The sequence below is a fragment of the Peromyscus maniculatus genome, chromosome 4 (assembly GCF_049852395.1).
Source record: "Peromyscus maniculatus bairdii isolate BWxNUB_F1_BW_parent chromosome 4, HU_Pman_BW_mat_3.1, whole genome shotgun sequence".
Taxonomy (NCBI): Eukaryota; Metazoa; Chordata; class Mammalia; order Rodentia; family Cricetidae; genus Peromyscus; species Peromyscus maniculatus.
Window position 1 is genome coordinate 145,886,494 of NC_134855.1, and position 23,684 is coordinate 145,910,177.

General features: G+C 41.5%; 1 protein-coding gene across 7 annotated transcripts in view; it reads left to right on the forward strand.

Moving 5' to 3' along the window:
• The window catches only part of Ptprt (protein tyrosine phosphatase receptor type T), a 1,096,883-nt gene that overhangs the window by 1,000,521 nt on the left and 72,678 nt on the right, over positions 1-23,684 (forward strand). For 4 of the 7 annotated variants that reach the window (XM_042276726.2, XM_042276732.2, XM_042276734.2 and 1 more), the window contains one exon: positions 14,429-14,619. In XM_042276726.2, the coding sequence (XP_042132660.1) occupies positions 14,429-14,619 (191 nt within the window). The remainder of the gene's footprint in view (positions 1-14,428; positions 14,620-23,684) is intronic. The other 3 variants (XM_042276733.2, XM_076571222.1, XM_042276727.2) reach the window with 1 other exon arrangement.

Genomic DNA, 23,684 nt, shown 5'->3' on the forward strand with positions numbered 1-23,684 from the left:
ATGAGAAACCAAGGGACAGAGCTGCCTTTGCATCTAGACTGTGGCCCATCCGTTTCCTGATTAAATGTTCCGGACATTTAATGGCAGTTGTGCAGATGTCGGCTTTGAGAGAAGGACAAAAAGAAACACAGTGTCTGATCTCATCACTGCATTGGAATCCACACTGTCTGGCCGTGGCCTTGTCCACAAGAACACTAAGCTGTTTGCTGCGGCTCCTCCAGCACTGCTTATTCACCAGCTAAACATGCTCTACCAATCTAGCATTAGCTAACCAGTTATCTGTTTTGTTTTTTTTCCAAAATCATTTTTTTTTGGTAAAAGGTTTGTTAGTAATTTACTGTTTTCAAAGTTGAGAGACAGATTTTTCCTTTGCTTCAGCCTTTCTACTGCATCCTTTCTCCCCATCCTATTATCTTCAGTTTTTGTATATTTTATGTACTTTCCACTTTCAGTGACTATATTTTTCATTTCTAGATGTTGACTTTGTGTTTTTCAAACCTGCCTCTCTATCTCTGCTGTGTGTCTCATACCATTACAAGTCCATATTTCTTTCTTTTCTCCTCTTTTTAATCCATACAAATGTATTTATTTTATGGTGTCTCCAATTGTTTTATTATTTTCAGTTCTTGGGAGGTGTGTTTCTCAGCATCATGTCTGCAGCTTCTCCCTCCTGGGGATAAACTTGTCATTTTCTATATTTTATTTTTCTATTGAGTTCATCTTTAGTGGAGGTGGTTTTGTTCCAAGGTAACTAATGTGTCTTAGATTATGAAAATGCCTCTGCAGGCTGATTTCTTGTTTACCTGTGAGATCAGAGAGATTTCCCATGGTCTTGAGGTTTATAAATTGATTTCTAGGTTTACAGTGGCTCTATCACACCAGGTACAAGTGTTGTTGAGTGGTATTTTTTTTTTTTTTGGTTTTTGTTGTTTATTTATTTATTATTGAGTGTGTGTGTGTGTGTGTGTGTGTGTGTGTGTGTGTGTGTGTGTGTGTTGGTGGTGGTGGTGTTTGTGTGCATATATATACAGGCTGGAGGAGGACCTTACCTGTCCTGTTTTATTACAGCTTCTGCCTTGTTCCCTTTAGATGGGGTCACAGGGTCTCTCACTGAACCTGGAGCCTTTGGAGGTTTAGGGGACTAAGCTGGCAGCTAGCGAGCCCTAGAAATCCTCCTGCTCCCCCTCTGTTCTTCCAAGAGGTAGGATGACAGCTGTGAACAGCATGGCCTTTTGCCTGGAGGCTGGGATCCAAACTGGGGTCCTCATGCTTGTGCATCAAGCTTGGACACCTCTCCAACCTAAGCACATAAATATTGCCCCCAGAGTCTCATGTGATAGAATTCAATCTAGAGTCTTCTCCCTGCTGTTTTTGATCTCTATCTGAAACCTGAGCTCTCTTCATTTTATATGCTGATATGGTTGACTTACCCACACACACTCTCTTACAACATGTCCAGAAAATTACATACTTTAATTAAGAACAACAAGATTAAAATACTGTACATTGATTGTTCAATAATAAAAATAAATAAGTTTACATAATTTTTATTTCTGGCTATATATTTGTTTTTATTGATAAAATTAGAAATTTTAGCAACAAAATTTTGCAGTATAGTTTTTATATGATTTTTCCTTAAAATTATGTTCTTCATTCTGTTTAATAGTTATTGTGACTTTTATTCTCATATCTATATTTAGCTGACTTTTAGTGCTTCCAATATCAGTTCTTTTATAACATGACTTCCTTAGTTCTCATGGGTTTTGTTTTGTTTGTTTGTTTTTGTTGTTTCTCACCTACCCAAACCTCTGGGAAAGAAGCTCCCCCCCCCCTGCCCAGTATAACTGGAAGCTTTGTGTGCGGAGAATGCCTGTCTATAACCTTAGAATTGAAAAAGAACTTGTTTCAGTATGTAATCTTGGATTCATACCATTTTCCCTTTGAGAATTTTTATTTCACTGCTGTCTGGCATTTAAAATTGGGCAAGAGAAGATACAGTAATGCTGTTTCTTTTATTTTAGCAATAGTTTTCTCCAGCCTAAATGTTTGTCTGAGTCTTTCTACATCAATGATGTTTAAACAGCTGGATCAGGCTACAGGTTCTAATTTTGAATTGTATGTGGGAGCACTGTATTTGAAGATCTTGGTTTTCTGGTTTTTTCCTTCCTTTCTGCCAGGAGCTGTGTTCACATGGTGTTCTTCATTATTGCCCTTGTTCACTTAGCCTGTTCTCTTCTTTAGTAACATGATTATCTGTCATTTGTCTGTCTGTTTCCTTTTCCCTGAAAGTACCTCTTTCCCTGAAAGCATCTCTGTCTCACTTAGACATGAGCACACATGACTAGATGACAGATACAGAGGGAACCATAGCCCTTTGTTCTCATTCCCTCGCCTTTTGATCTGGAAGTTTTTCAAATGAATTGTCCACACGGGTCTGCCCGTTCCTTGTTCTCATAAATTCTAGTGTCCTCCTCAACTTTGCATTGTGCTTCCTTTGTTTCATTAGTTCCTCAGCAATCTTTTCTTTTTTCCTAATAAAAATTTAAAGTTGTGGTTGTAACTCCACCCATGACACCTTAACGGTGTGGCTACCTAAATGGGACCTGAACAATGACCACACAATAGACATGCTATTAGAGAAGGGGGCTGTCTCGGGGGGCCTCCCCTAGACAAAGAACTACAAGTAACTATGGACTGCTGAGAGCGGGAGAAACAGTCATCCCCAGGGTGAGCCCCTAGTTGATTATCTCATACCAAGTGACCAGTTCTGAAATAATATACATGCGTGCAACACCAAATGAACTGAGCAAGTTGTATTAATACACTTAGACATTTATATAACAACAATTAGATAAAAAGAAGCTATGGATTTGAAGGGGAGGCAGGAGAAAGTTGTATGGAAGGAGTTGGAAGAAAGAAAGAAAAGGTAAAAATTTCTGTGTTTATATTTTAATTCTAAAGCATAAAAACATTTAAAAGAAAAATGAAAATTGAATTATTTTGTTTTACTTTTGGTTAATCTATTCATTGTGCAGACTAATGACATCTAATGAAAACTGTCAACATATATCTAAGGCATGCACTGATCAGATCTAACTGGCCTTTTCCACTCCACCTCCCACCACACATGCTTCAGCCTCTGGTTATAGTTAGTTTACATTCAGGTTGATGTCTGTCAGCTCTTACAGATGACAGAAAACATGTGGTTCTGGCCTTTCTTTGCCTGGCTATTCCACTGAATGTAAAGTCCTCCATTTACAGGCATTTTGCTGTAAGTGGTAGCATTCTTCTTTATTATTTTTTTATTTTAAACAATTTTAACTTTAAATATTTTTTGATTGTATTCTTCCCCTCCCCCAAGTCCTTCCAGATCTTCTCTCTTTCCTCCCATCCAACTTTAAGTTCTTTCTCAATAAACAAACAAGCCGGACGGCAGTGGCGCACACCTTTAATCCCAGCACTCGGGAGGCAGAGGCAGGCGGATCTCTGTGAGTTCGAGGCCAGCCTGGGCTACCAAGTGAGTTCCAGGAAAGGTGCAAAGCTACACAGAGAAAACCTGTCTCGAAAAAAATAAATAAATAAATAAAATAAACAAACAAAACCAAGAAAACAAAACACCCCCCCCAAAAAAAAGAAATAAAACACCAAACTTTACAAAATAAAAGCACACACACAAAAAAACAAAACAAAACAAAAAAAAACCTGTGGAGTCTGTTATATGTTGGGCAACTACTACTCTTAACATGAGACCTGCCCTGGAGTGGTTGATATACCCAGTTTCACTCCATTGGAGAAAACTGATCTTCCTTCTCCCAGCAGGTATAAATGATAGTTCAATTGTTAACCTTTACCCTAGTGGCTAGGTTTTCATTCATTCATCCATTCGTTCATTCATTCATTCATTCATTTGTTTAAATATAACAAAATAAAATATAGTAAGAAAATAATATAAATAATATAATAAATATATAATATATTTTATAATATATAAAATATATAATAAAATAAGATTAATAAAATATAAATAAAGTAATATAAATAATATAAACAAAAACTAGCTGATCGAAGTTGGACAAGACAAACCAACAGAAAAAAAAGAGCCTAAGAGAAGGTATGAGAATCAGAGACCTACTCATTCACACACTCAGGAATCTCATAAAATCCTAATCTAAAAGCCATAATATAAACACAGAAGACATGGTGCAACCTGTGCAGGTCCTGTGCATACTGCTGCTTCAGACTCTGTGAATTCATATGAGCTTTGCTCGTGTTGACTTAGAGGACCTTGTTTTCTTGGTGTCCTCCATCCCTTCTGGCTCTTACACTCTTTCTGCCTCCTTTTCCATGGGGTGCCCTGAGCTCTGAGGACAGGGATTTGATGGAGACATCCCATTTAGGGCTGAGTGTTCCCTGCTCTTTCACTCTCTGTGTAATGTCTGGCTGTGTGTCTCTATATTTGTTCCCATCTGCTCCAGGAAGAAGCTTCTCTGATGATGGTTGAACAAGGCACTAATCCACAAGTACTGCAGAATAGCATCAGGAGTCATTTTATCACGACATTTTTTTCTTTTTTCTTTGTTTTGTTTTGTTCCATTATTATTTTGTAAAAATCTTGGGTAACTAGTCTCAGGTTCTTGGTCACCCATGCAGTGTTGTATGGGTTCCAACTTATAGAGTGGACCTTAAATCAAATCAACTATTGGTTGGTTATTCCCACAAGCTTTTTGCCACCATTGCCCTGGCTTATCTTGTAGATAGTACACCATTGTAGATCAAAAGGTTTGTGGCTGAATTTGTGTTTATGTTTTTCTTTTGAGAGCATTCGGAGTAGCCTCCTGTACCAAAGACACCAGAACATAGGGGTGAAGGATCTATGTAGGCACTAGTTCAATCATGTTCAGTGAATTTTGTGGGTGTTATCTTCAGCAATGGGGACTTGCTGTCAGTTTGTGGAGAGTCTTGACAACAGCCTGGATTGTTTGGAGATTCTCATGGGACCCCTTTGGCCAACAACTCAATTAGATGTAACCTAATCCCAGTACTGGAAGCTTCATTGGTAACAAGAGATAATCAGCTGGGACCCTGTCTCCCCCAATGTTGGCAATTTTGTTTAGATGGACTTCATATATGTATATTTTAGGAAGTTTCTACTGTATTAGGTTTCCATACTACCCCTCAAATTCTCCTTAATTTTAGCTGTTTCTACCCATATTCCTTCCCACAAACCCCACTTGATCCTCCTGTTCTAGCCATCCTTTTATCCATCTCTATCTATTCTATTTCCCTTCCCTACTGAGATCTCGCTGTTCCCTCTAGTCCCTTATAATACTAACCTGTATGGAACATGATCAATTTAAAAAAACTGTGTCTTCATAATCTGTTCCTTCCCTTATTTCTTCATATGTTCTTGCCTTTTCCTAAGATGCATTTCAAAAATGCATTTTTGCTTTCTATGATGTAAGCTAACATGCTCTAAAGAGAAGTCATGTCAAATTAGCTTCAATGAATACTTAGTAATTTGTATAACAGAATATAAAAGTGAGCATCAGAACTGGTTCTAGAAGGGTTTTCAGGCATTTCATCTCACATTGGCATTGCCCCTAGGCTGACTTCCATCATGAAGCCACGATTATTTTAGAAATTTTACTCATCAAACCCAGATCTTACGGTGGACAACAGCAGGGAAAGGTAGCAAGATTAGCCTCCTTAGCTGTAAGAAGTCCCTAAGACGTTCCTCACATTTCATTGACGGGGCAGCGCTGACAACGGGGATCAGAACACCCAACTGACATAAACAGAAATCAGGATATTCTCACAGATCTAGGAATAAGTTCCTGGACTATATCAGGAAAATCTAGGCACCCAAATTAATTTGGGGTCCTTACCAGACAGGATAGCTCTTCAGCAAAGAGTAAACACTTCTAACTATTGTGAGTTTAAAAATATAGAGAGAACACAATCTTCCTTACTGCTTGCTAGCTAACATGGTGTATTTTCATGAGAACCCATTTCTGTCTTATTTATGTTTGTTTTTTTATTTTTTTATTCATGTATTTATTTATTTATTTTATTATTTGGTTTTTTGAGACAGGGTTTCTCCATGTAATTTTGGTGCCTTTCCTGGATCTCACTCTGTAGACCAGGCTGGCCTCGAACTCACAGAGATCCACCTGGCTCTGCCTCCCGAGTGCTGGGATTAAAGGTGTGCGCCACCGCCGCCTGGCTTATTTAATTTTAAAGAAAGAGGGTTTTCCCTGGTGTTTATCAGTAATGACAGGGAATGTACCACCATTGTTCCCCACTGGTGACTTCTGGCTCCTTCTCTTGTGAGTTAAGGCGGAGTGATGGTCATTTGCAGCACCTATGTCTGTGCATGAGCCCTCCCCTGGCACAAGTGCAGAGGAGCACAACATGCTTCCCCTCAAAGCAGAGTCTCAGATTCTCATTAGAAAGGACAACTCAGGATCAGCACCTTGGATACAAAGGTGCCTTGTTTGGTCTTTGTCTTGGTCAAAGATTGCAGTGAGGAGTTTAAGGAGGAGAAACCACTGGGGAAGGTCCTACTTCTCACACTAGGTTTGGGGGTCTTTGATTTCTCTGAGCCTGGAAAGAAAGTGGTTTTTTTTTAACCTTGAGGCACAGTCTTTTGGTATCGAATGTCCATTGCATCATGTTTATTTCAGCTCTGAAAATATATGCACACCAGGTAACATTCTGCAGGTTGTTTATTTTTAGGTGTTCGATTCTACTCATTTGGTCAAGCACATGAAACCAAGAAAATATACTTTGGTCTGCCATTACATTGAGTGATAGCAGGTCTTCCACTGGGTATGAGATGGGCATGTGAACTGACTGTCCCTCTCTCGGGGGTCACAAATCTCATGCACTAGTGTAAGTCTAGAACTCACAAACAGAGAACATGCTCTTTTAATAACATGACTTCCAACCACAAGCCAATTACTTCATCTTCTGCTTTCCCAAAGCAACCACAATTGCTTCCAACTCTAGCGGGGGTGTGGGGGGGACACCTCCCTTGTCAAATCAGTTGGAAGATTATTTTGTACAGTTGCAGAAATTCTAAAGAAATTTTGACACAATTAAGTCTTTATCTTTGTGCACATGTTAAGTACGGTAGTGCTGTAATTCACAAATACTCCTCCCCGTGCTGGCACTTAGCTTGCTTGACAGACTTGGATTTCAGTTCTGGTATGAATTTATCGTGCAGTTGTATTGGTGTTTGGTGAGAGAGGGGAAGAAAGCCTCCGACTGCTGGCCGGTGCTACGGGAGGCTTCCCACACTGGGATTCCACTTAACCTTCACAGTGATCTTCTCAGATGATGAGGGAAAAGAGATGATGGTGGATGGCACGTAATCATGGGCATCACCATCACCAACTAAAAACAAAGCTTGTAGGTTCTCCGTAGCTTATTTGAGGTCTCATGGCTGGAAAGTTGTGACTTTCCTCTTTGAAGGCAAGTGCTCATCAGATCCTGTGCTTTGACTCTAATGCCAGCTCTTGTCACAGTCCCGGCTGTTGTCACGGTCCTGGCTGTACTGGTTCTGATCACGTCCCCACCCTAAGCAGGTGATCCATCCTCCTCCTCATTTTACATTCTCTCTCCTTGCAGACTCTGTGCTCCCAGCAAGCAGTCTAGATATTTGCCATCCTATCTTTGAGCTTTTCTGTCCTAAAGGGCACATGGATTTGAGAAGAGTTTTGATAGATGAAATAAGAAATTGATAGTGGTATCAGAAATTGCAGGAATGTGGTCGACTGATTCAGAAATTTTTGTCTTAACTCTGGGAAGACTTTTGATAAGGATGACTTGACCGTCTGTGTAAAGAACTATAAAAGCAGAAAAGGGGTTATTGGGATACTGATGGAGTGCTCCTGTCAGAAGGCACCAAACCAGGCAGCAGCAGTGGGAATGGAAGAGAGCAGAGAGAAGTCAAAGAAGGGGGAGAGAAGCAACTCTGCTGTATTAGTGTGTTTTCCATTGCTACAACACAATACCTGAGGCCAGATATTTTATAAAGCAAATAAATTCATTTAAGTCAGTTTTGGACACTGAAAATTCCAGGTGGGGTGGACTCCTCTGCTCTCTGCTGAGGGTCCCTTTGGACCCCTTGACTGTGTTTCAGCATGACAGAAGACGTCATGGCAGAAACGTGTAGGTAGTGAGAAAAGAAGTCAGTGAAAAGGTACAGGTCAGTCTTGCTCTCTATACAACCATGTCCAATGTTGAAGTCACCAGGAGACCTCATGTCCTCTCACTAGTGCCACGTTGGAGGCCATGTTTCCAACATGTGCACGTTGAAGGATTTCCTGCAAACCATCTGTAAACTGCAGTAGATTCCCCCAAAGACCACCTGGATTCCTTCTCCATTGCTGAACCCCCATAAGCCAGTGGATGTTGTACATAATTTCATTTCTCCTTCCTGTTTCTCTCCTGGATTTCCTGCCTGCCTCTAAACTGCCTTTCCATAGGCCAGAGCAGCTTCTTTATTAACCAGTCATAGCAACACATATTCACAGCCTACAGAAAGACACCCCACAGCAACACTTGGTAATAGGCATTGTGCCGGGCAGTTGTCGCACACAGTATCTTTAAGTTCTCACACTTATTTTTCCTGTATGGAGGAGAATAGGTGGAGAAACTGAGGCTCAGAAATTCTATCACTTGGCCAAGGTCACAGAAATGTGATTGGTCAACCTGTGATCCCAGCCCTGATCTGTCAGGACCCAAATTCAGCATCTTTTGGGCTGCAGACTCTGACCATTTCTAAAATAGTTCTGCAAACATTTTAACCAAGACTAAAATGAAACAAAGCCCACATACCCATGATTTTATATTTTACTATCACTTATAATGAAGTAAAGTTTAGAAAATGATTAACTGCTATCCAAATGTAGCTACTTACATTTAAAGTAATTTAAGTTACATATGTGTGCCCTCTGTCACATTATCCACATTGTAAGTGTTCAGTAGCCACAGGTGGCAAGGGGCTGCCATGCTGAATGGTGAAACTATAGAGCCCTTCTGTCGTTGTACAAAGTTTTATTGCAGAGTGCTTGGGCTAGAGCTGTCTTACACAAGACCAATATCTCTTTATTTAGAGCTCACTCAAGCTCTAAATAATCTCTCTTTAGGATTTTATCTGGCTCTAGATATATCTGTGTGTACCTGCATTGTCCAACACAGTAGCTATTAGTCACCAGTGTCTGCTGAGCCCTGGAAATATGACTGGACTGACTTAAAATACTTCAGAAATGTAAGGCACACACTAGATTTCAAAGCTTTTGTATCAATAAAGAATGTAACAGACAACATTAATAATTTTACACTAAGCATACATTGAAATATTTCTTTGGATGTGTTGGGTTAAAATTGTACTATTGAAATTAATAGTGTGTGTTCTTTTATAAAAATCTTATTTAATGTTGCCTCAAGAACATTTTTAATTATATCCATGGCTTGCATAGTATTTCCTCTGGACAGTCTACCATAGATCCCTTCACTTTCCTTTGTGACTCCAAAGTGAAATCCTTTCCTGTCTTTCTTTAGATCTTTGGTGCCTAATAGGTACCCATATGCCACATATGGGTATTTCTTTGTGCATGTGAGTAAATATGTTCCTGTGTGTCTATTAATGCATGAGTGTGTGTGGGTACATGTGTGTGCATGTAGGAGGCCAAAGGTAGACATTAGATATCTTACTCTAACATTTCAACCATATTCTTTAAGACAAGATTTCTCATTGAACCTGGAGGTTGCTTATTTGGCAAGACCAGCTGGCCAGCATGCTCCAGCCATCTCTGCCTTCCCAGCCCTGGGATTCCATGTGTATGGCACCTTGCCTGCCTGGCTTTTTTATATGGATTCATGGGGGATCAAACTTAGAACCCTGTGCTTGTTTGGCAAGCACTTTACTGAGTGAGCCATCATCTCCTGAGGCCCCACATGAGGGTGCTTCCAGTGAAACTAACTGAAACTAAACAAAATTTAAAATTCAATTCCTCTGTCACATTAGCCACAGTTCTGTTGCTCTGTAGCCACGTGTAGTTAATGGCTACCGTGCTGCAAGTCACAGAGGGAAAACACTGCCATTGTCACAGGAAGTTCTACCAGGCAGTACCAACATAGATTATACATAGAGATGGCAAGAGGCACCGAGATGAAATGTGAAGGATACGGCAGGTTTCCATGGCACCTAAGCCTGTAGCACATAATCCACTGTCTCCTGGGTACCTGTCCCTGCTCAGCTTTGTTAGACCTGTTTGTGTACAACTTATCTCTTCATCCCTCTTCCTGCGAGGTCTTTGGTGTGTTTATCTCTGCTGCAGCACACCTTCCTGCCCCCTCTCCTATGTGTATGTGTAGCTAACATGGCGCTTTGTATGAGACAGGTACACAGGAAGCAGTTGTTAGCCCGCTGAAGTGGCAGTGTTGACCTAGTGAGTGAAACTACAGGGAGATCTGGGAGTCTGGGAGTAGACTATGGGGCGGGGGGGGGGGGGGGTAGGACTAGAGGGAGGGAGAGTGCCAGGATCCTATGGGGAAAGGAAGAAGAGTTGCAGAAAGACAGAAGAGAGGAAATCAGAGAGACAGATAACTGTCAACCCGAAATCTTGTCAGTGTGACCCAAACCCTTGAACCCACCCCACAAGCTCCCTGCAGACAGTGATGAGAATTCTCAAAGGACAATTCAGAGGCTCAGCTTGCAGCTACATACGGAGTGCAAAAGAAACCCCAAATATTATTACATGATACATAAACATGTAAGACCTATAAATGGGAAATAGGAAAATTAAAGGTCTGATGAGGAGGGAGAATGAAAAATGGCCTCTCCCTGGGCCAGCTGGTTTGAGTTACGTTTTATGGGCAGCGTGTGAATTCTAGCACCCTTGTTGAATTTGCGGCAGACTCGCACATTAGTTTTAAGGCTCCCTCTCGAATAGGAACATCATAACGCTTTTTAATTGGTGCTGATAAAAAACGTAGCATTACTTGTAGGTTCCTGAGAGAAGTGAGTTGTGAAATTGGGTTTTCATTAAACCTAATGACGGAAAATTAAGCATAGTGCATCTGGCGAAATGGGGTGCGATAAAAGGCATCACTTCTGCATTATCGAAGGTTAATAAGGGAATAGGTGAGGTAAGACACATTGGAAAAAGGAGTCCAACTAGTTGAATTAATAAACCTTGAAAATCCCTTGGTTCCAAGTCCTCATGGCATCATTAGTGCTGGCATCGGCATTATCACAAATGTTACAGCAATACAAGTTGTTAGATTTCTAATGCATTCATTTTCCACTCCACTGTTGGTTTTGCTGACACTAAGTTTACAGTCTGTCTAGCAATGTGTTTAGGGGGAAATATCCATATTGATAGCCTTTTCAGTTTGGAAATGTTTGGCGTCTCACAAAAATTTGCCAGGTGCCAACTCCTAGGAAGCCTGCCTCTGCCAGGCAGCTGGTTTCCCATGCAGCTTGCACCCGTGGGTCCTCTAGAAAAGTTGGGGGCAGGGTGTAACTGGAGTATTCCTGTGTCCACCCAGCTCCTGTAGCCACTCAGGCCCAATTAAACACACAGAGACTTATATTACTTATAAACTGTATGGCTTTGGCAGGCTTCTTGCTATCTGTTTTTATATCTTAAATTAACCCATTTCTATTAATCTGTAAGTTGACATGTGGCTCGTGGCTTACCAGTATCCTAACATCTGCTTCTCATTGTGGCAGCTGACAGCATCTCTCTGCCTCAGCCTTCCACTTCCCAGAATTCTCCTCTCTCTTTGTCCCACCTATACTCCCTGCTTGGCTACTGGCCAATCAGCATTTTATTTATCAATCAATCGTAGTAACATACTCACAGCATACAGGACATCCCACAGCAGCAGGGCATATCTCCATGGTGGCGTCCACATGATTGTGTTTAAGTGGGAAATAAGGGTTGTAGGGTTTGATTTGATGTCACCTCCATCTCCAATCCCTTCACACCATTGCAGGAGCGATATTCACTGGAAGGATGCTTCCAATGCATGACAGCTAAGACACCTATGGGAAAGAGTGTGAGTCTTTAAAAAACAGGGTTCTCCTGCAGAACCCTCAATGGCTTCACGCTGGTTTTAAGAGTTATTGCATTCTCAGACTTTCTGGATCTGCCTGCCATCATCTGCCACAGAATTGTCCCATAGTTTTTATTTACTCCTGCCTCTCTGCTCTTAAACATGTCTTTATCTCTCAGGCTTTGATCTTTTTGCTTCAGATGGCTCTTATATTTTCCATTCTAGACCATCAAGCTTTGAGTGTGGACTCTATTTCTTTCTACATTGCCACTGTCTAAGAAATCCTTGGCACTGAGTTGGCTTTCATAAGTCAAACTCATGATTACAAGGGTATGACGTAGTAGGGATACAACCCCAATATGTGCCAGGAATTGCATTCAATCAATGCTGGTAAAGATGTATCAACCTATTACCAAACCATGGGAGAAAAAGTAGAAAGTATTATTCTCAGTGCAGCCAGGAAGGTTTTTAAACATCTTACTTCAGCCCTTCTTTACCATGTATGAACTTGTATCATCGATATCTGTCTATTGGGTGATTGGGCTAACTCCCAAAGGCCAGCTCTTGTCTATTCATTGCATTGAAGCAGGAAATGCTGAAGCCATAGGAGACACAGAGATACTTCAACTCCTGATGAGGAATGGTCCAATCAGTGTCTCAAGCTCAGGCTAATCAAACCCATAGCTTGGTCTCCCCTGGGAATGATAACAGACAGAAGGATGGAAAGTGAAGAATGTGACCCTGACTCATTCATGACACAGATGAGCACATGAGGGTAACCAAGACTCTGTCCCAGAATGAATGGCTTTCCCTGGATATTATACTTTGAATACTACAACCAAAGAGAGGTTAGGTAAGTGTGATCAGTTGGTCATCCTGCAGGCCAGACGTGTCTCTCCAGTATCCTGTCTGGTGAGGAACTAATTTTGATGTTGTCATATAGGAATGGATTGTGCTTTCCCAGAGAGACCGCCTGATGGGTTATTGTGACAGGGAAGACAAAGAAGCTGAAGGGGACATGACTTTTAAAAAGAGAAGCTGCAGAGAAATCTGGGATATACACTAAACCTCTCAGGAAATGCGAGTGGCACAGGCTTCCTGGATGTTTGCATGGGAGCCTCAGTAGTTGAGAACATCTGGATATGCACATCAACTGCCACATCTGTCAGGTCTTATCCCTTGTATGGCACAAATAAAACAGCCCCAGGGCAGACTGTCAGAGTATTTGAGAGGATGTGAACACGCCAAGCCTAGATGATTCTGGGAAAGAGAAACTGTTTCCAAAGTGACCAAACAACAGAAGGTATTGAAAGCAACTCAATATGTAGAGATATTTTTATGAGTGGAAGCTATAACTTTTTTTAAGATAGAGAGGGTCTCATGTGGTCAAGTCTGGCTTCACACTTACTATTCAGTTGAGGGTGACTGAACTTCTGATCCTCCTGTTTCCCCATTTGGATATCTAGGATGACAAGCCCATGCAAACCAAGTATTATGTGGTGCTGGGGACCAAATTCAGGGCTGTGAGCATGCTAGGTGAATACTACCAACTGAGGTATATCCCCACTGCCGTATCAAGGGGTGTGGCATAGGATGCCCATGAGAGTCATGGCTGGTGAGAGTAAAGGAAGACATTTAGAGAAATCTGCAAGTTGGGATCAGGGACATTTCAGGGTCAGTGGTAGTAAGGGGGAGAATAGATGACAGGAAGAAAGTGGCCTCTGTTACAGAGCCCATTGCTGCAGAGAGTAGCTGGAGGGTTAGAGTCCCTGCTGCCTACTGGGAGTCCGAGACCAGCTATACTTCCTCCTGGTGTGCAACCCAAAGGAAACAAACTAGGAGAGAAATCAGATTGCAGACATGCTGGCCCAGAAGCAGTTGTGTAGATCTTCTGGCCAGGCACCTGAGATTCTCCTCATCTGCAGACAAACAACGAGCCTACACCTTCTATCACATTAGGGCCTGCAGCTTCCCAAACAAGAAGGTTTTTCCAAGACTTAGCCTGGCTTCTTACTACTTCTGGGATTGGCTGGTATTGACCAAGGCACTCAAAAAGCCTAGAAAAAGGACTGAGGACAGGCAAGGGATAGTCACTAAACTGTCACTTTGTCTTCACACAATCAATGAGCCCTTGAAATTGAAATGAACCGAGGATCATCCATGTGCACTGGTTTGTTATTTCACCATTTAAATCTGTGCACACTGCCAAGCCAGGGAAGCACTGTCCTTTGTCTTTCTATAATTTCCTGGCCAGTAGAGTGCAGTTCAGTCCCTCTGCCCTCTTCAGGTGCTGGGGTGGGGTGGGGTGCAAAGAACAAAACCCCCCAAGTGAGATTTCCCTGCTTCTTTTTCTTTGAAGCAGATGGCAGTCGTGGGGAGCTGTCCCAGCCCACCCTCACCATTCAGACTCACCCCTACCGGACCTGTGACCCTGTAGAGATGAGCTACCCCCGGGACCAGTTCCAGCCTGCCATCCGAGTGGCAGACCTGCTTCAGCACATCACCCAGATGAAGCGAGGCCAGGGCTACGGGTTCAAGGAGGAATACGAGGTAAGAGACTAGCCTGTGAGGATTCCCCCAATAGCTCACAGGTACATTTGGAGCGCTAAAGCTTTGCCTCTGACCATGAGCAACAATGCCTGGGAGCATGGTGGAAATGCTCCACCAGGCCCACTTAATCAAAACTTACATTTTAACTAGAACCCAGAGATTAAATTTAAGAAATATCATGCTCCAAATCCCTCCATTTTACAGTCAGACCATTCTTCACTCTGAATGTAGAATGGCTCCAGCCCTCTTCCCACAGGCTGTAGAAGAGCCAGCCCATCTCCCTGCCAATAGCGTCTGGCATGCCTGTATTTTCCTGTTCACCTCTTGCCCAGTATTCATGCTTCTGTGCTGTTCTCACCATGCTCCATCAAGTCCTCAAGAGGGACTGCTGTGCCCTCTCTCTACCTCCTCCTCCCTTCTGCAGTGGTCATTCCTGTCCACCCACAACTCCCTCACTCCCAAAGCACCTCTAGTACAAAAGATATGAATGCATGCTGTAGTTATTTCAGGAGCTCAGGGAGTAACAGACAACCATAGGTTAGCCTGTAGATTCCTGACCATGCAGCATGCTAGTAAGGCCCTTAGGGTTCTAGTTTCTCACAGCTCTCTACCTTCTCCTCTGTCCTGAGTCTCCTTTAGTGTCTTCAAGCACCACCCACAGCATCCACGGAATGACTCCTGCATTCCCTTTGCTTTGTAATACAAAACAATTTCTCCTCCTGCTGTCTTTGTCAAACTCCTTTCTGTTTTGAATCCCACCTACCAGATCCTACCTTTTTTTTTTTTTAGAATTTATTTATATTTTATGTATGAGTGTTCTGCAAGCCAGAAGAGGGCATCACAGCCTCTTATAGATGGTTGTTAGCCATCATGTGGTTGCTGGGAATTGAACTCAGGTCCTCTAGAAGAGCAGCTGGTGCTCTTAACCACTGAGCCATCTCTCCAGCACCAGATCCTGCCTTTTACAAATGAAAATTACAAAAGAAAAATTCATTAAGATATTTTCCTAGACCAAAGAGCATCTCCTCCCTCCCTGGGAAAAGAAGTGGTAGTTCTCTTAGTGACAGTAGACACCAGTTGCAGCCATCTTCCTCTGTTTCCCCTCTCTCCCCCTTTCTTCCTTGTCCAACATCTCTTCAGCATCTTCTGTATAGCATGTGCTAAATGATACCCACTGGGTATCACCCCCTCCTTCCCTGCCTTCCTTCTCTCTCTCTCTCTCTCTCTCTCTCTCTCTCTCTCTCTCTCTCTCTCTCTCTCTCTCCTTTCTGTCACTTGCAGCAATGACCCAGATATGTTCTCTTTAGTTCCACTTTGTGGAGTGAAGGCTCTTTGTCTCACACCAGCTCGGACTAAGTTTATCCCTCAGACTATACCCCTAGAACCCGCTTACATGGTAGTATTTCTGAAGTCATGGGAGGACAGGAAATCATGCTAAACTAGGGATCAAGATAGCTGGGTTCCAATGCAGTAAGCTGTGTGATCTTGGCATATAATTTTGCTATCTCAGTTTTTAAATTCTTCATTAGTTGAAGAGTGTGTCTAAGTGGCTCCTAGGACGTATATGCTCCTAAAATTTTATGGGAATATAAAACAGTGGAGAGGGGTGTGTTTGCCATACTTTGAGAACAAAAATATTCATGCCAATGGATGCAATTACCAGCTCAGGAAAACCAGCAGTTAATTTCAAATATAATCTAAGTCAAATACCATTTCTCTGTGTGTACTCAATCTATTACAAGAGCCTCTTAGATTTAAAAAAAAATAAAACCATTGCTTCTTTGAAAAAAAAATATTAAGACACAGATTGATAAAGGAAAATGGATTTGTTTACACTTTGCCCAAACCAAGGACAGAACGACTCTTGGTTGAAGCCTTTTCTGCAGCATTGTTGTGCAGCACTGTTGCCCTTTTATAGGAAAGATGAAACAGAAGCCAGGAGATATGCATGTGTCAATTTAAGTTGCCAGAATTGTGTGGCACATCTTTCCAAGAAGCAAGCTTCTCCTCTGGTTGGCACAAAAGCTGATTCAGACTTTCCCTTTCCCCATCTTGGGGTTCATTGGGGCCCATCATTTCAGGATTTTCAGCAAACAGGAAGGTACAAATCTTTCTTTCGAATATTTCCTCTCCTGCCAGGATAGTTACAAGACTACCAATTTTGGAAGACTATTGGAACAAGAGTTACAGGTAATGCTCTCATCATCTCTGGGTCTTCTTTCCTAAAAGGATGAATGGTCCCAAGCCTTGTATGCATGCTGATGCACATAGATACAGATCACTTTGTTGAGCAAACACCTCAGCACAGGGTGTGTTATTTGTAAAGGCATGCCCTGTATTATTGTGGTTTGATGAGCCCCTAGTCATTATAATTTGTCTTGAAGTTTCAAATAGCATCAACAGAGGTATATAGTTTATCAGAAAGGTACACAAATGTTCAAAACGTAAAACACCGGTTCTATGAACTTTCAATCCAAAATTTAAGAACAGAAATATGGACATAATTGACCATTTTGGTATATTTCTCTCTAGCATATTTCTTCTAAAGCATCCGTTCCTGTATGGTCAGCATTTGTTCTTTGGTTTTGTTTTGTTATACCTGTCAGCATCTCCCAAACTTTTTAGCATGGAAATAAACTTAATTTATGACAAAGAATCCATGTTATTCCATCATTTGGGCCTCACCCAGAAATCTCACTAGTAAGGCCACCCTTATCCTCGTTAGTTCAAATTGTATTAATCAGTGAGCTAGCATGCCTTGCTTTTGGTTAATAGCATTGTATGATTAACCCGGAGTTAATTAGAAAGCATTGTTAATTGAAATATGCTATTTTGTAGGATGTGGTAGTCCAGTTTCTTAGAAACATCGATGTGTTTTTCTTTTATCATAAAGGCTCCTATGATTTCCAGAATCTTCATCTTGAACATGAATTACAGATCTGCTTGAAGACTCAGAGTAGACATAAAACCCTGAGTCTCCAGTTCTGCTGTCATATAGGCTGCTATGTGATGTCCTTGCTGTCACCTCCCTATTCTGCTCTGCTTTTATTTTTTCATGCCAGCATGTGGATTTGACAAGCTGACATCTAAGGGACCCTGAGCTTTAGCAAGCCGCGCCTTCTCAAATCCAACTTAACTACACAATCACTCCCAGATTTGCTCAGTAAATATTTCCTGATTATTCATTATTACTAAGGACTAGCCTAGGCATTTGGGATATAATAGTGCGTGAAACAAATTCATGCCCTCATGAAGCTCGTATTCTAGCAGGGAAATAGAAGCTAAGCATAGGCTGAAAATAAATAAAAACTGCTGGGTTACAAACTACTTCAACTAAGAGCAACAGAAAACAATTGATTTATTGCAATAATTGGTTCTGCAGGTTAGAGATGTAAACAGTGAACAAGAGGTACAGTTGATCTCTTTTCTGAAGTGCAAGGCTTCATGGCTAGGGGCTGAAATCATCTACAGTGTCTTTATTCTGGTGTCTAATAAGTGGCACAGACATCATCTGAGGTGTCAGTGGAGGTTTTCCACTGGAATTCCTCTAAACAGCCTCCTGAGTGGTCTGGGATTCCTGGCAGAATGGTAACGTTCAAAACAACTGGGCTTATGTTTATTTGGTTTTGTTTGTTTGCTATTTTCTTTTCTTTTCTTTTTTTTTTTTTTTTTTTTTTGGCAACAAGGTTTCTCTGTGTAGCCCTGGCTGTCCTGGGACTCACTCTGTAGACCAGGCTGGCCTTGAACTCAGAGATTCACTTACCTCTGCCTCCTGAGTGCTGGGACTAAAGGTGCACCATCACTTCCCAGTGTGGACTTTTTATATGGTGGCTCAGAGCTCCAAAGGTGAGCCTCCTACCAAACAAGGTAAAAATTGCAGAATGTTGGTGACCTAGACTTTGATGTCACATTGCATTGGATATAAGCAAAGAAAAGGCCACTCTCCTTCTAGGGCAGAGAGGAACTAGACTCCATTGCTTCATAGGAGGGCCATTTGCCAGATTCTAGAAGAGGACATAAGATACTAATCGTAGGGTGATATGGTCTGCTAGAAAAAGAGAAAGTAGATAGAACAAGGAAGGGAGATAGTCTAATCTAGAGCTGTGACATGCAATCGGGTCCAGTATTGATTAAGATAAAAGGATTGTCCTTAATATTTAGAGGGAGGGATTTCCATAGCAAGGGATGTGTGAACAAAAAAGAAAGCTGGTCAGTATACAGTGAATACATGCTAAGCATGAAATAATCAGATTGGAAAAATGAGGGACCTGGTGCTTTTGTACATGACAAACTGGTATAAGGAGTTTGGATTTTACTCTGAATAAACTAGAAACTTACTGTAGAGCTGTGAGAACTACAGGTGCTAATGGTCTGATTTTATGTTTAAAGACTCATTTTAGCTACTGTGTTGAGAATGGGACACAGAGAGGCCAGGGAAGGCAGTGATGTGGTAACCCAGATGGGACTCTGGCTTGCGCCAACAGAGGAGTCTATAAGAAATGGTTGGGTTTGGAATATGTCATAATGATAGAGCCAACAACATTTCTTAATACATGGTGTATAAGTAAAGGAAAGGAATCCAAGATGACTCTGAAGTTCTTACCTGAACCACTAGAAAGATGGAGTTGCCACCAACAGTGATGAGACGTTACAGAAAGGTCAGATCTGGAGCAGCTGGAAGTTCAATTGAACTGAGTTTACAATGTCCATAAGAACAGTTGGCTATATGAATTTATCTTGAGAAAAAAGCCTGGGATACAGAGAAAAAAAAAACATTGGTAATAGTAAAGTCACAGTACCAGATGAGGTCAACAGGCATGTCAACAGAGACAAGGACCTTGGACTGAGCCTTTTGAAAGTCCCACTTTAGGAAGATATAGAGTATTTTCCATGGGCTATGCATTGGATAAGGCTGTAAGGCCTGCAGAGATGCAGTAACCATGACCCCATCTGGAGAACTGAGTTTATGATTAAAGACAGGCATATATAGGCTTATAATTGTAGGACAAAATGCTACAATAAAAGAATACCCAGAATTATTGTGACACATAGGGATAGGGCATATTAAGCCTAGCTTGAGGGTAGCTGTATTAGTGGTTTTCAGGAAAACACTAGCCTAAACCAATTGTAAAGAAATAAGAATAGTAAGTACAAACAGAGAAGAAAGTTCTGGACAGAGAACTATAGAAAGTAGATTGAGTTAGAAGAGACACAAGTAACTTGATTTATAAAATATGAGAGTGCCTGAAGGGAGTTGGGGCTGGAGTTATTAGCAGGAACCTACATGTCCAGGAAGAGGGCAGTATTTGGCACACTAAGGAATTTGGATTTCATTCTGGGGTCATGGGGGCCACAGACAGAACAGAAAATTTGAAGTAGATTCACACATTAAATCTTGTAGTAGAGAAGAGATACCAGAGGCAAGTAAGCAGCCAGGACAATAATTCTTGGAAACGATGGACCTGCACTGCCCAAACATGGAGACTAGGCCAGGAGCCCAGATGAGCCCCCCCCCCCACACACACACACTCTGTATGTAAAGCTGTAAAGTCATCTTGTTCCCTTTGACATGGAACTTAAGTCCCTCAATATACATCTTCTAAGTTTCACTGCTTGAAGTAATACATGGCTTATCCTGCACTGAGAGTTAAATGCTTGTACTCACATCCTACCGTTTTCTCAAGTATGTAGGTGATCTTCAGCAAGTCATTCCTTGCCTCTGGTTCTCACTTATATCCTCATGTACTGAGTATACGTGGATTGGTCATGGTAATCCAAGAGCCCTTTGTATATCTAATATTATGAGAGTCCAAAAAAGAACCTTTTGGCCTGAGTAATTAGGTTTCCTTACCACAGAAGTCTCTGGGGCACCCTCTCCCATGCCTATATCTCAGGATCTAATTGATTAACCATAGTTCAAAGAATTCAAGAAGGACTAAGGCAAATTAACTTCACTTGCCATGCATATTTAGGTCTCAGCTGAGATTTTTAATCTTGGCTTCAGGTTAAAATTAACCTGGGAAAAAAATTTAAAAACAGCAGTGCATTGGCCATATTTTAGACCAATTAAAATAAAATGTACTATGGTGGGATCAGAGATTTCAACAAGCTTTCTAGTTGATTAAAATATACTTTAAAAATTACTAGTCACTAGTCTTAGGAAACCCCTGGAGTTTCCGGTGTGGGCCATATCTGTGTCCACAGACCATCACTATGTCTGCTTTATTGTCTGACCCACAAATCTTCCTGAAATAGAATCAGTCACATTCAAACAAAGACCATGACATGGTCATGAACTACAGAACCTTTTCTTCTTTCCTGTTCTCCTAACCCTAGCCAAGATGATCTCACTTTTTGTAGTAACAAACCAACAAAAGATGCCATAGCATGTCAGCAAAGTGAACATATGTTAGCTAGAGAGCAGGATAGCACGTTGAACAGAAGAGTAACAGGTCTGGGAAAGATGAGGGAAAACAGGAAGAGGTGACTTTGTGATACAGACGAAGAACACAAGTATGTTAATCCCCATCCAACCCAGGCAGCTTGTCCTAGTAATGAATGGAATAAGCCCAGTAGGGTGACCAGAAGGTGTCTGGTTATCACAGCTCCATTAAGACTATTTAAGGCAACAAGGAACAGCTGTGAGGAATATGATGCAGTCTAATGAAGAGCAAACATTTGTTCATTTTCCAGCTCTGGCTGGATACACCATGTGCACAGCTTTTGAGGGGAGAGGCCATCTTGCTTAGTCATCTGTGGGTGATGTCAGACAGGCAGCCTCCTAATGGCGCATAACCATGGCAATGGAAGCTTCCTGAGCAGGCACAAAGTACACCCCCCAGTTGGTAACAGATTAACAGAACTTCCTGTTGCTAGAGGGACTCTGGTCCAGTTCCTTGATTTATAGATGAGAGGGGTTCTGGGGACAGGCATGAGAAATTAGTAGCAGATGCTCAAATCATAAATGGGAAAACATGGTCATTCGTCTACTCTGCAAAATCATAATGGCCCAAATGGAAGAGCCAGGCTCCCACCTGCTCATCTCACTCTCCTGGCAGGGTTAGAACGGGAAGAAAATGGGCCAGTTCCTGAAAGTGACCAAAAAGGCATTGGACTCATGTGGTGTCAGACTTGGGAAAGAGCTCACATGGATGATATTATTAACTCAATCCCTTTGGCCTATTTTTATCAACACTGTTCATAACACATGTGACAGCATTTATTTGTTTATGTTTGCTACAGGAACCCTCCCAACTGAGTGAGTGATCCTCAGGATTCTGTAGAAAGGTTCTTGAACCAAGAATCAAGACCTAGTTCTCATCCAGATCCCAAGATTCTGCATAGTCTTAGACAAGGTTTTCTCCTGAGTGAATCCTAGTTTCATCCTCTGTGAAATGCTTGACTGTGGAGTTTGCAGCTCTTTTAAAGTCTGATAGTATATGGCTTTTTCTAATCACTCATCTGGTCACAAACACCATCTAAGTACCAGTGGTGTCCCTTCTACTATTTCAGGCACTAGAGATAACTGAAGAGAAGAAATGAAGACCATGTGTTAAGGAAGCTCAAGACCTCACCACAGAAGGGAATTCCATAGCTTAACTCTAGATAGAATGTTTTAGAGCATTGGTTCTCAACCTTCCTAATGCTATGATCCTTTAATACAGTTCCATATGTTGTGGTGACCCTCAACAATAAAATTATTTTGTTGGTACTTCATAAATATAATTTTGGTACTGTTATGAATCATAAAGTAAATATCTGATATGCAGAATATCTGATTTATTACCCCTTCGAAAGGGTCTTTCAATCACCTCCCACACGGCTTGTGACCCACAGGTTGAGAACTACTGCTTTAGAGGCACATGGGTGAAGGCATTGTAGGAAAAAAGCAGGCAGGTGTTACTGGCATTGTTATTATTTATTTTGGCTTTGTTGCCTGTTACCAAGATAAATAAGAACTATCACAAAAGATATGACATTGAGCTGAGGCAAAGTAGAATATGGAGAAAACTATGTACACTCCATGTGTGTGTGTGTGTGTGTGTGTGTGTGTGTGTATGTGTGTGTGTGTGTGTCTGTGTGTCTGTGTGTGTCTGTGTCTGTGTGTCAGTGTCTATGTATCTGTATGTGTCTTTGTCTGTGTGTATCTGTGTCTGTATCTGTGCATCTGTGTGTATCTGTGCTGTGCCTGTGAAGGCCAGTAAAGGGCATCAGATCCCTGGAACTGCAGTTATAGGTGGTTGAACATTCCCTCACCTAAGTGCTGGTAACTTGGGTCCTTGCCTAAGTGCTCTTAACCACTAAGCTATCATTATATATCACCCCCCACCACTACTACCACCATAATCAACAAGGTCACGATCATGATCTACAACAAATTATCCCTTCTAACACTGAAGTTTAGGAAAGAGTTGCTAGCCCAGAAACAACCTCCTAGATGCTTGTGTGTAGTGTGTATAACTAAAACAATTGGCTTGGGGCTGGGCCTGGAGGCTGTCTCCCAGCTCAGAGCTGGAAGGGATCAGGAGACCCTAGTGCAAGCTTCTCCACTGAGCTTGAAAATAAGGACAAAGTCTTCTTCTTTTTTCTTCCCTAAAACATCTGGAAAATAACATACAAGTATAAAATATTATTAGGAAGTACTGGTTAAAAATTTAAGTGATTAGCAATAATTTTATCCAAGATGCAAATCAAAACCAAAGTGAGCTATTAGCCCACCCTAGTTAGAATTGCTGTTATCATTTGGCAGGAAATAGAGGGATGGAGAGATATCTTGGTGGGTAGGAACACTTATGTTCTTGCAAAGCACCCAGGATCAATTCCCTAGAACCCACATAACAACCCAACAATCATCCATATCTTCAGTCCCAGGAATCTGATGCCTTCTTCTGACCTCTGAGGGTACCAGACACACATGTGATATACATACAAGCAGGCAAAACATTCATACACATTAATTTTTATTTTAAGACAGGAAATAAATGCTAGTGGAGAATCAAGAGGTAGGGGAACTCACATATTGTTGGTGGGCATGTAATAAGCACAACCATTATGGAAAACAGTAT